The sequence below is a fragment of the Triticum urartu genome, chromosome 1A (genome assembly GCF_056163025.1).
Source record: "Triticum urartu cultivar PI428250 chromosome 1A, HENAU_Tu73, whole genome shotgun sequence".
Classification (NCBI taxonomy): Eukaryota; Viridiplantae; Streptophyta; class Magnoliopsida; order Poales; family Poaceae; genus Triticum; species Triticum urartu.
Window position 1 is genome coordinate 132,550,047 of NC_141873.1, and position 13,202 is coordinate 132,563,248.

The 13,202-nt window shown below is 51.8% G+C and overlaps 1 protein-coding gene across 1 annotated transcript; it reads left to right on the forward strand.

The window, feature by feature from the left end:
• Positions 1 to 1,287: 1,287 nt before the first annotated feature.
• LOC125554533 (uncharacterized) lies at positions 1,288 to 5,754 on the forward strand. The gene is made up of 2 exons (XM_048718062.2): positions 1,288 to 1,452; positions 1,575 to 5,754. Exon 2 carries the CDS (start codon positions 1,614 to 1,616, stop codon positions 5,394 to 5,396), a length of 3,783 nt encoding a protein of 1,260 aa, XP_048574019.2. The 5' UTR covers positions 1,288 to 1,452; positions 1,575 to 1,613; the 3' UTR covers positions 5,397 to 5,754.
• Positions 5,755 to 13,202: the final 7,448 nt, after the last annotated feature.

Here is a 13,202-nt window from a genome sequence, read left to right on the forward strand (position 1 = left end):
TTGAAGCCCCTTCCACAGCGCCGCCGCCTAAATCTGCGACGGGGGCCTGCTGAGAACGCCCCTCTCTCTCTCTCATCGGATCCTCCACCACCGCAGCAGGCGGCCATGCCGCCACCACCAACCAGCACCACGCTCACCTTCTCTCCCATCTATAAAAATTCGCTGCCACCTCCCAAATCAGAGCCCCTTGCTGCAAATCGGGGCACCCAAGTGAGAAATCTGTCGCGGGGCGCCGCGACTGCAGAGGGAGACGAGGGGAGGTGCTGCAAGCCCGCGTCACCCGCTTGCGCGGCGGCACTGCATGGTTTTCTGTTGCCATGACGGGGCATCGACCCATGCTGCAGGCCAGCCGTGGACGCTACTACCCGGTGTAACAAGAGACCACGCCGCTGCATTGAGGTCAAATGAAAGTGCTGCAATGGGGGCCGCCGGAGCTAGGATGGAGCATCGCCGAGGCCGTGTGGTGCACTCATGGAGCTGTAATGGAGCATCGCCGGGGCCATATGGTGCACTCATGGAGCTGTAATGGAGCATCGCCGGGGCTGCAATGGAGCATCACTGGCGCAGCCGGAGGTGCAATGGAGCATCGCCGTAGCCGCCGGAGCTGCAACGGAGCATCGCCGGGGCTGCGCGGTGCACCGATGAAGCTGTAATGGAGCATCACCGGGCAGTCGGAGGTGCAATGGAGCATCACCGGAGCCACCGGAGTTGCAATGGAGCATCGGGGCCGTGCGGTACAGCGATGAAGTCGCAATGGAACGTCATGGGGCGTCGGAGCTGCAATAGAGCGTCACCGAGGCCGCTGATGCTGTGATGGAGCATCACCTGGACTCCGGTGCTGCAAATGGCGGGCAGCTCCGAGTCACACCCGGCGCTCTGGCGAACATGGCAGCATGGCATGCAGTGCCGGCCAGGGGCAGTCGCCGATGGCTGGTGGGACTGTTGCGAGCACGAAGGATAAGTGGATAACGCAGTACTGCAGAGTCATGGGTTGTGCTGGAGCGTGCGTTCTGTGAGCAACGATCCGATGGTTGGGGTCCTTTGCATCAGACGGCTGGCTAGGCGGATGATTTCTCTAAAATAAAGGGTCATTATTTCCACAATAGAAAAATCAATCGTTGGGTCACGCACGCCACACACACACCCTCGGCAAAGCAAAGCTAGCCGTTGCGCCTTGCGGCTCGCGCGGAGACGAGCCGGTCCAGTGCAGTCCACCACAGGCTCGAGTCAAAGTCCAACTCCGACCTTGCCAGCCCGGTCACCCGAGCCCGACACCTGTCAAACCAACCAGTGTGTGCGAGCCGGCGAAGAGAGCGTTTCTCATCAAAACCCGAGCGCAGAGACCCGCACCAGTCCGGCATTCCCTCCCCATCCCCACATTACCCCGGCGCGCCACCGAGCCCGACCTCGCCGGCGTCCCCGCCGCCTCCGCCGTCGGCCGCCGTCCGCCAGGTGAGCACGCTCCAGCCGTCCCCGGGCCCCCTCCCCCGCTTCGTTTTGCGCCGTCGTGTCGTAACGGTTCGCGATTCGGGTTTTGATTTTTCGCCACTTGTGCGCGGCTGGGGTATTTGCAGGCGCGTCGATCGACCGGCGGGACTGACCGCCGCGACGAGATGTTCCACGCCGCGCGGCCGCCGAAGCCGACGGCCGTGTCCGCGGAGCGCTGCTTTCCACAGCTCTGCGGTGGACGCATGGCCGCGCTTCCTCGACCTTCGCCGCATCCACTTCCTCCTCCTTATCCTCTCGCCGCGGGCGGGGGCGACGTGCGGGTGCGCAGCGAGGCGGAGGTGGCCCGTGGGCGACGCCAAGGGGGCGGTGACGGAGCGGAGCGCGAGGAGGTGGCGGTGACGGTTGGGGTTGCGGTTGCGGCGGGAGGGGATGACGTCGCGGTATCCGGCGGTTTTGTCGGGGACAGCGCGGCGGGGGTTTCTGGCCTGGTGGCTCTGGAGGAGAGGGGATGTGGAGGCGGCGAACTACAGAGGAAGAGGGGTTTGGAGTTCCCCGCGCGTCCGCCGCCCAAGCGGAGGGCCGTGTCCGCCGTGCGACACTTTCCACCTGGCTGCGGGAGGGACGCGCCGCCTCTGATCGTGGGCGGCGACGACGACGGTTTGCCGGTTGTAACTGCACCTTCCAGTGGTGCTCGTCCCGCGGGCAGCAGTGCCAGAGAGGAGTGTGGCTTGCCGCTGCAAATTGCGCCTGGCAATGCTGGTGTGCGTGTGCTGGAGAAGGTGACTGCTTCTGATGGTGGCGCTCCAGTGTCAGATGGGGATCATCGGGGTCCAGAGGCTGCGGCGGTGAAATCTTCGGATGGCACAGAAAGAGGTGCTGATTTGGTGGTGAAAGACAGGGGAAGGACACGGCCAATCTCGCGATTGCTAGCCAAGCGGAGGGTGATATCTGCCAACCGCCGCTTCCCTCCAGGCTGCGGGAGGGACGCGGTGGTTTCACTTGCAAGCAGAGGAGGTGGTGAGTCTAGTTTGCACTTCGAAGCCGTGCCTCCTGCTGGTGATTTGGGTGCATTGGAGGACGGCCGGCGTTCCAATGTGTGTGCCATGGACACTATAGAAGCGGTCAGCGAGAATGCTTTGGATGCAATAGTAGACGTACAGGATCTGGAGGAGGGTGAGATTCCTCCGGAGCCTGATCATGTCCTCCAAGAGTTTCCAGTTACTCACAGCAATATCATGCATGAGCTTACGGCTGATGGACTTGATGAAAAGATCTCAGTGAACATGCTGCAGCGCAAGGGGGAGAGTGTATCATGGGAAGTTGTTGAAGATCTCAAGGTGATGAACAAATGCGAAGGCAGTTCACCCAAGGCTGCTAGTAAACCTTCTGCTGAAGGTCCTCTGAAAGAACATCTTGGGGATACTACAGAAGCGGTCAGCAAGAATGCTTTGGATGTGATAGTAGAGGTACAGGAATTGGAGGAAGGTGAGATTCGTACGGAGCCTCACCATGTCCTCCAAGAGAACCCAGTTACTCACAACAATAGCCTGCATGAGCTTACAGCTGGTACCCTTGAGTGTGTTGTGCCGTCAATGGTAGATGCGGAACCTTCTGTGAGGCATTTTTCTAATGAGAAGATCCCTGTGAACATGCTGGAGCACAAGGGAGAGAGTGTATCATGGGAAGTTGCTGAAGATCTCAAGGTGATGAACAAATGCGAAGGCAATTCACCCAAGGGTGCATGTAAACCTCCTCCTGAAGATACTCTGAAAGAATATCTTGGGGATAAGAAAGTGTCTGAAAGTTGTAGCATGAAAAGTGCACCTCTTGATGTGGAAGCAGGGGTACATGGCGACGGTATCATGAGACGTATGGTAACATTCACAGCTAGAAAACCTTCTCCTGAACAAGGCAATCCATCCAAGGGTGCTAGTAAACCTTCTCCTGAAGATCCTCTGAAAGAATATCTTGGGGATAAGGAAGTGTCTGAAAGTTGTAGCATGAAAAGGGCATCTCTTGATGTGGCAGCAGGGGTACATGGCGACGGTATCATGAGACGTATGGTATCATTCACAGCTAGAAAAACATTTCGGCTACCTGTTGAAGCAAATCATAAGTCCGCGCTGGTTAATCTGGATAGACCGTGTTCTATGGGCAAGGAGAAGGAGTCCGTTGTCACTATGAGCGAATCCTTTGCTCCCAGGAAGAAGTTAAAGATAAAAGGTCCAGCTCAAAGTAAATATCTTCCCATGAATACCATTTCTAGCAAGGAAAAATTGAAGCATGAAGAGGCTTCCCACTTGGAAGATGATGAAGTTTTGAATGCAATAGCTGTTCATGAAGGAAAGTTTGAGATGTACCTCAATGATCCCTCATGGCGTCACATGCAACATGGTGGTCAGACCGCTGATGCTCGGAGCAAAGTCAGGATGATTTGCAGAAGGTTTCAGTTTATATGCAGGACTCTCGTTCAAGCTGTGGAACAAGGTTCGCTGAAGAGCCGTAGAATTGATCTTGCCGCTGATAAGCTAATCAGAAAATTACCGGGCTTTACCAAACAGGGGCCTATTGTAGGTAAAGTTCCTGGTGTTGAAATTGGTGATGAATTTTTATACAGAGTAGAGTTGGCCATTGTTGGTCTTCACCGCCCATACCAAGGAGGCATTGACACCACAAAGGATATTAATGATATGCCTATTGCCATAAGCATTGTTGCGTCTGGAGGTTACCCTGACGACTTGTCGAGCTCAGGTGAAATAATATACACTGGCTCTGGAGGAAAGCCTGCTGGCAAAAAGGAGAATGAGGATCAAAAGCTTGTGCGCGGGAACCTTGCCCTGAAGAATTGTATCAAAACAAAGACGCCTGTCCGAGTAATTCATGGTTTTAAAGGTCCAAATAGAGAGGAAGGTAGTCATTCAAAGGCCAAAGAAGTCTCAATATTTACTTACGATGGGCTCTATCATGTGGTGCAGTGCTGGCAAGAAGGTCTACCAGGTTCAAGGGTCTTCAAATACAGGTTGCAGAGGATTTCTGGACAACCAGAGTTACCTCTGCATGTTGCTAAAGTGTTGAGAAAGTCTGCAGCGCGTCCTGGCCTGTGCATAGCAGATATATCGCAAGGGAAGGAGAAGATCCCCATCTGTGTGGTCAATAATATTGATGCTGCACGTCCAGCATCATTTAAATACATTACTAGAATCAAAGGTTCATCCTTAGCTGCAAAAAGAAGTCATCAGGGTTGTGACTGCACCAATGGCTGCTCAGATTCTGCCAGCTGTGCTTGTGCTGTGAAGAATGGAGGAGAATTCCCATTTAACTTCAATGGTGCAGTTGTCCATGCAAAGCCCCTCATATATGAGTGTGGTCCATCCTGTAGGTGCCCTCCTTCATGCCATAGCAGGGTCAGCCAGCATGGTATGAAAATACCACTGGAAGTATTCAGAACAACAAAGACAGGTTGGGGTGTAAGATCCCTAAGGTCCATCTCTGCTGGCAGCTTTATATGTGAGTATGTTGGCGAGCTGTTGCATAGCGACGAGGCTAACCAGAGAATGAATGACGAATACTTGTTCGACATAGGACATAACTATGATATCTGGAAAGGGATGCCATCAGTTGTTCCAGGTCTGAGTTCTTCTGCCCCTCGCTCTGTGATCATGGACGATGATAGGGCCTTCACAATAGACGCAGCTGAGTATGGTAATATTGGAAGATTCATCAACCATAGCTGTTCACCAAACCTCTACGCACAAAATATTCTTTGGGACCATGGCGACAAAAGAGTGCCGCATATCATGTTCTTTGCTGCTGAGAATATTTCACCTCTACAGGAGCTGACTTATGACTATAATTACGAAATAGATCATGTTCGTGACATGAATGGCGAAGTAAAAGTCAAATACTGCCATTGTGGTTCTCCACAGTGCCGTGACAGGCTTTATTAAGGCGTAGAAGGCTATTTTTTTTCTTTTTACATCGGCATGGAAGGCTGTTTTTTTACAGGCATGGAAGGCTGTTAATACTAGGGTGGTTTCTTTCCAAGAAAATCCTTTGGAATGCTGTTGCCTCCTCTTTCAACCTTGCCATTGGCATCCTAGTAAATAATAGGAGTATGTAGATAGTGTGAAGTGTTCATATGGGCAAAGACTAAAGAGGTTGTGATTATGTTATTCTGTTGTCCGCCTACTACAGGACCTCATGATTCATACAATTTCATTGTGAATTGCCTGGAGAGGTTTCTGCGTATGTAGATAGTGTGAAGTGTTCATATGGGCAAAGACTAAAGAGGTTGTGATTATGTTATTCTGTTGTCCGCCTACTACAGGACCTCATGATTCATACAATTTCATTGTGAATTGCCTGGAGAGGTTTCTGCAGTACAAGTACCGTGATTCATTGCAGGATGAAACTATGGAGGTAATTGCGACCAAAATTGGTTTATGTGCCACGGTCATATTTTACTCCTCCGCTGCTATAACTACTTTGAGGAAGCCCATCCTGAACTTGAAAGGCTTATACAATGTATAAAAAATAGGTACCTGAGTTGTAATTGCTTTTACTATACTCCAAAAAACGTCTTACATTATGGGATGGAGGGAGTATATGTTTCTAGGTATTCGGTTCATGTATGTATTTCTCTGCTATTTGCGTCTTACACAGACATGCTATCGGTGATATCGTACCAAATATTAGCCCAACATATCGACTATGACTAGAGACGCTGGAGGAAGACCTCATGCAAATTCTTATTAGCCTCGAGCAGTTTCTGCGCAGCCTGTATCACTTGCAACTTGAACTAGAATTCAAGTTCCGAAATCGTTGTGTCTTGTTGACTGTCGAAAATTAACTGATCCACAAGGTATTGTTCACTTGAATGAATAACTGATGTTGCATCTATCCCTAGTTCGACAACCACTTTACTTGACGCGAAGAGGTGAAAAAGAAAGGGTTGTAAAAATCGGGATTTTTAAGTGTAGCACCGCTATCTGCGTCGACTTATTGTACAAATTGGATCGGAGTTTTTCAACATGGCACTTTTTGCCAAGTATGACGCTGCAAACTTCGTCTTTTGACGTTTCCATGTGTGGACTCGGGTGGATAGGCTGTTCAAGCAGAAGTCGTTGGGCTATCGATGCTCAATACTACGACAAGTCTTCCTTCATTTGGCTCGCATGCGAAAACCATATCTCGAAGTGTTTGCTTTTTAGACCAGTTGCCCATTTTCAAGACTTGCCTCCGCTCGGTCGCCTGCCACCGGAGGATTTTGTAGACCGGTGGTTGTGAACCACTCCCTCCTCCGTAAAAAAAGTGCAAGAGTGTTTAGAGCATCTCCAGCCGCATCCCCAACAGCCCCCTCCCCCCCTCCCCCCTTCCCTTCCGGTGATTTTTTAGCGCCGGCGCCCAAAAATCGGTCCAGTCGCGCCTTCATGAGTCTGTTTTTCGTCGGTTTGGGCCCAAACTGGCGCCGGCATACCCAGGCCGAACCCAGCACGGTGGGGGACGCCCGGGGGCGCCGGGGCAAGCAATTTTGACAGGAACGAACTGCGGGCCCGCCGAGTCAGCGACCCCCGCCTCGTCGTCCTCACAATGCCTTGGTTTTCCGCCGGGAATCAATGCCAAGGCTACCGCCGGTCAGTCTTCCAGTGATTCCTCACGGGCGGCGCGGCGACGACCCCCCTCCCCGTCACGCGTACACATGACGTGGCGGTCTTGAAGTGGGCGTGCGAAGACTGGGCACGGGCGGAGCTGTTGCGCCAGCGCCTCGCCCTAGAGCAGTTCGCTGCTTGCTGCCGTGGTCGCGACGAGGGAGGGGTCGTCGTCCTCGACAACGACAGCGACGACAATGCGCCGCCACCAGTCCGCCAGGGCGACCCTGGGCAGGATTCCAGCAAGGGCTGCCGCATGAAGGAAGAGAAGGACGACGAGGACAACAGCGGCGACGGCGACTTCGCTTCTCTCAGCGCGCTATTCGGCCTGTAGCCGCGGCCTCTGTGTTTTTTTTCCATGTATTTTATCTATGTGTAAAAACTGTTTCAATTCGCTGAACTATGCTGTTTCGCTGAATATTTGTCTTGTTCGCCGAATTTAGTCGAATTAATGTTCAAAAAAGTTTAAAACAGATGCTTGAGGCCGACCCTGGGGACGTTGGCTGGGAACCCGATCGCCTCCAAGTCTATTTTAGCGTCGGTTCGTCCCCAGATGACGATTTTTGGAGCCACCTAGGAGGCCAACGGTTGAAGATGTTTTTAGATTACTAAAGTAGTGATCTAAACACTCTTATATTTCTTTACGAGGGAGTATTATCTGGCCATTCCTCCTGTGCAGGGACACCTTCTCAAAGATCATGTTCGTGTCGTGGTGGATTTGAAAGTATCACAACACCCCCATGTTTGACAACACGCAACAAACAATGCCAGTTTGCTCCGCACGATCAATATAGAGGTTCGGCCGTGAGCGAAGGCAGGGGACGGAACGTGGACCTCTTAAGCGGATACGTGTGTGTGTGAACGCGTCCAGCCATTCATCTGTGTCCGCATATATTTCAAACAAGATTTGAATAAATCAGACAATTTTCATGCAAATCGAATGATTTTTATCTAGACCAGAACATATTTATTACATTTTTGACATGTTTCATTAAGAAAAGCGTTTGGAAGTTAATCTAGTCAAAATCTTTTCCGGCCGCTGTCCTCCAAGTCCTTGTTGTTCCCATGTTCGGCATCCTTAGCGACCATGAGCTCCGGAAAGTGAAGTTCGAGGACACCGGCAAGGAAGAGTAAGACATGGGCCACATACTGGTCCACATGGGACACAAGGCGCCGCCATTTCCCATGTTCTCTCTTTCTCATCGGAATCCGCGGTCTAGCCGTCGTCGGTGGAAGTGTGGTCAACAATGCGCGTGGACGGGCCGGCCTTGTGGTACTAGTGGCGCCAAGGGCACACAGCTGTCGACGTTCTCCTCCATGACCGCCTGCGCCTCCGACTCTACTGCGTGAGCGCTGCGCACGGCCTCGTAGAGCGCCCGCTGCTCCTCGACGAAGTTTGGGTCCTCACGGCCATGGCCTCCGCACTCGTCGTAGATTTGGCCCTCCGCCACCCGGTGATGCTCGAGGAAGGCGAGTTATAGCGCTGCTCGTCCCGCGCCTGTCGGACCGCCGACATCTCCGGCACCGACAAGCCTTTGCCATGACGGCGTTGAAGGGCGCTTGCGCCTGCTCCATGGCGAAGCCGTCATGGACCGGCGAGGGCGGGGGCGTCGGCTCATCGTTGGAAGCTTCCTCATCATCGGGTCCTCATCGCTCACCTTTGACGAGCACGCCAGTGAGCTTGCCTGTATCCGCCTCGCACGACAGTTTGCTAGCCGGCCGCAAGGCTGGCCACCTCGTGCTTCTGCTCCATCGAGAGGCTCTCCCACATCACTCTAGACCTCACGATCATGGTTGAGGTGGTGCGTGAAGGAGGATTGGAAGCATATGTGGTGCAGTGCGGATCGTGCCCGACGACTTCACGTTTAAATAGTGGGTGTCGAACAGGCCAATCCGTGGGTTGTTTCAATGTAGACGGCGGAGTGGGATTCTCGGTAGCTGCGCCTATTTAATGCCGACAAGCGGATGATTGGGCAGCTGGTTCGCATGCGTCCAGTCACGTTATTCGTGCAATGAATATGCGCGAAGACCTGGATGTGGCGAGGGCGTCTCTCTTAGCTGGCATGCTGCTTCAATGCCAGCTCCATTGAGAGGTCGGATCCACTCTGGGCCGATACGAATGCGGCACTAACCGACATGAATGTGCATCAACCGCTTCGGACGGGAGAGGGCACGGGCGCAAGAGACGATTTTGGGTGGGTCCGAGGTGTCGGACGCGTACGTGGCAGCGGCCCGGATGCCCGCAAAGCCCCCTGATTTGCGTCCAATATGCGGGATATTGGACAACCGGGTAGGTTAGCAAACGGATGAGATGCTGCGTTGGATGACAAACAGCGGTCCAGACAGCTACATTCGAACATTTATGTGCGTTTTGAGAGTCCATGTTGGAGATGCCCTAAGTCGACAAGTCGTTGACGCTTTGCAACTTGCCGCACCGGCCGCCAGTCAGACATGGGTTTACATTCTTGTTCACTTGGGGCGTGTTTGGTTCCCTGGGGCTCTAGCCTGCATCGTATGAAAGAGCTTGGTTGAGACTGTTCAAGGTGAATGGATGCAAGGAGTAGAGAAGTGTATTTGATGGACTGCATGATATATATAGGCCAGGCTAAGCTCAAATCTCATTTGGTATGTTGCATCTGGGGTTGTGTGAGAGATGTTGCATACAACAAATGTTGTTTGGTAGTTTGTAGATATCTTGGACCCAAGGTGCTTGTACATGTATGTAAAATAATTGGAATATTGTTTTGGTGACATGAACTCCAACTTAGATATCTTTGTTGATTGAAGTGAAAAAATGGTCAAAATTTAATCACATGTCTTCAAAGTGGCAGAGATGGTTGGAGTTAAAAAAAAATCACATGTCTGCATATTAGCAAAGGCAATGCACCAGAATCCTCATGAGTACACACAAAATAACTATCCTGTACAGTTTGAATTCACATAATGAAATGGAGCCACAAATCCGTTGTAGTTCAAGTCCACATAATCTAGTGCATATTCCAGTCCAACAAAAGAGCATTGATACTCCACACAATCTGGCTTGCATGGGAAGAAGAGCATCAATTGTCCACAACACGCCACACAATCTAGTCCTGCTACAGTCCAACAATCTCAAATCAGTAGTGGAAAAGGAGGTTGGGGATAGATCCCAGCTTATTCATCTCTACTCCAGCTGGGGCGATGGGAGAAGGAGGCATCGGGGTCAGCCACGCGCAGTGCTCGGCGAACCAGCCTCACCTTGCTTTCTTTCTCGTCCGCAGCCAGAGGAGGTTGTCGCTCCGTCCACTCACTCATCTGCATCGGTAGAAGAAGTAGTGGGAGCGGTAGAGAACTGGTTATGGAAGAGAGAAGAGAGTGATGGGGACAGATGTGAGAGGAGGGGAGGAGGAGAGTTCTACCTCCGCGGCGGTGAGGAGGCGCATCGGCAATGTGCACAGAGGCGATGGGGCGGTGAGATCCAATCTCATACGAGAGAGGAGAGGAGTGAGGAGAGCATGACTATCCTCTTCTTTATTTTTGAGGAATTGGCAGTGGGATGCCCATATATTAAGATGAATGTTGTGACAAGTTGCATACACCACCGGTGGCCAAGACATGATCAGCCCTAGGCAGCAAAGCAAGTGCATATGAAAGTAGAAAGATTAGTCTAGCTCTGGTGGTGGGTCGTTCTTGCAGTCTGAGAGCCAGTGCATGGCTGTTGTGGGTAGCCAGAGATCTTGCCTAGTGAGCTGAAGAGCGCCGTCCGCTAGAAGTAAGATATGCTTGAAAATCCGCCTGTTTCGCACATGTGCCAATAGGTGTAAATTGCCGTGATGATGTCCTTCTTACCCAAGGAGCAAGTGAGACCGTTCCACCAATTAGTGATGGAAGATGCATCTTCGGCATTTGAGGCAAGTGCCATAGTTTCATACCAATAGGCAACCTGATGCCAAACTGTCCCCATGATGTGTCCTAGTGGTTATAGCGTTTTGAACTGAAACAAGACTGCTCCTCTCCTTGTCTCCCATCTGTCCCCATCACTCTCTTCTCCCTTCCACACATAGTTCTGTTCCACTCGTGTTGCTTCTTATACCGATGCAGACGGGTAAGCGGATGGAGCGACAACCTCCTCCGGTTGCAGATGAGAAGGAAGGCAAGGCGATTCTAGTGTGCCGAGCACTACACGTGGCTGACCTTGATGCGTCCTTCTCCCATGGCCCCGTCAGTGTAGAGATGTATAGGGTGGGATCTGTCCCCAACCTTCTTTTGCACTACTGATTTTAGATGGTTGGACTGTAGTAGGACTAGATTGTGTGGAGTGATGTGGAGAATCTGTATTCTTTTTCCCATGCGTGTGGAGTGTTGATGCTCTTTTGTTGGACTGTAATAGGCATTTTTGTTTGGACTATAATATGCAAAAAATTATGTGGACTTGGACTACAATGGATTTGTGGCTCTGTTTAAATATGTGAACTCCAAATTGTACATGATAATTATGTTGTGTGCACTCTTGAGGATTCTGGTGCATTGCTTTTGCTAATATGTAGACATGTGATTTTTTCCTTTAACTTCAACCATCTCTGCCATTCTGAAGACATGTGATTTTTTTACTTCAGTTAGCAAAGATATTTGAGTTGGAGTTCATGTCATCAAAACAATCTTTCAATTATTTGACATACATGTCCGAGCACCTTGAATCAAAGATATCTAAATACTACCAAACAACATCTGTTGTATGCAACATGTCTCATACAACCCCAATGAAACATACGAAACGAAAATCTAGGCTTAGTATGCCCCATATCATGCGGTCCACTAAACACACTTCTCTACTCCTTGAATCCGCTTAACCAGGCCAGTCTCAGCCAAACTCTTTCATGCGATGCAGGCTAGAGCCTCCCAAAGAACCAAACACACCCATGTTCATGTGGCGTTTGTGGCGTCTTTGGACAATTGTAAAAGACAGTGAACGAGAGCTTAAGGGCGTGTTTGGTTCTTGTTGGGGATATGACCCGCCCATCCAGGGCCGAGTCACCAATGGCGACTTACAAGGAGCTGGGCCAGGTGGGCCGTATTCTACTGAAGATCGTCAGGAGGAGGATGAGACGCCCTCCATTGGTCCAGATCATCACGTGCTGGCCTAGGCCTGTTTGTAAACCGATGTGTATATGTTTTCTTTACTTAGGGAACAAGTTGAGGACTCATTCCCGGCTTGGACTCTCATGTACGACCCGTGCCTCTACCTGTATATATAAAGGGGAGCCCCGGGTTAGAAGACACGACTTACAATCTCTCGAGCTTTAGGGTTGGCCTAGCGCACCTAAGTCTTGAGATCATAATCGATACACCCAAAACAGGACGTAGGCTTTTACCTCTCCGAGAGGGGACGAACCTGTATAAACCCTCGTGTCCTTCGTGTGCTCTTAACCCCTTCGATCTACCACTCGACGTGATGGCCTCGCGACTAAGTCCTGTAAGGACATCTGCCGCGGAAATACCACGATAGTTGGCGCCCACCGTGGGGCTGTCGCATGGTGGTGTTGAGTATTCGAAGGGCCCTCCTCCGGGGCTCAAAGGGCATGTCATCAGCCGCATGACCAAGAGTCATCGTGGCAAGCTCTACATCGATGATTCGGCTTGGGGCCCCGAGGCCGACTCAATCGAGTACGGGTATCGGGTCCCCTTTGGCAAAATCAACGTCTTCATTGGCAGGCGCAGCGGATCTGAGCCTGAGCCGGATGCCTCCGCCGAGATCATTGAATCGGCCCGGCGTTCGCGACCTGCCGTTGCTAGGGCTGCCAAGAGACCCGCCGCACCACACGTGGCTCGCGGATCTGAACCTGGGCCGGATGTCTACATCAACCTCGTCAAGCCGGCTCAGGACAAGCGACCTGCCAGGCCGAAGCATGCATTCGTCGGTTTTATCCAAGGGGATGAATACCCCGATGGCTCGACTTCTGACGACCACACACTCATCCACTCCGATGACGATTTTGCCTCGAGCGATGGCGATTCAATCTTCCCGATCCACGATGGTCTGCTTGGAGGGGGTCTTGGAGGTGGAGCAACCCAAAACTCCCCCGACCCGCCCTCTCGGTCAATGGTCTACATGGCTGGAGCGATGAT

Coding starts and splice junctions, on each gene's coding strand:
- LOC125554533 (XM_048718062.2), top strand. CDS start 1,614: ATGTTCCACGCCGCGCGGCCGCCGAAGCCGACGGCCGTGTCCGCGGAG.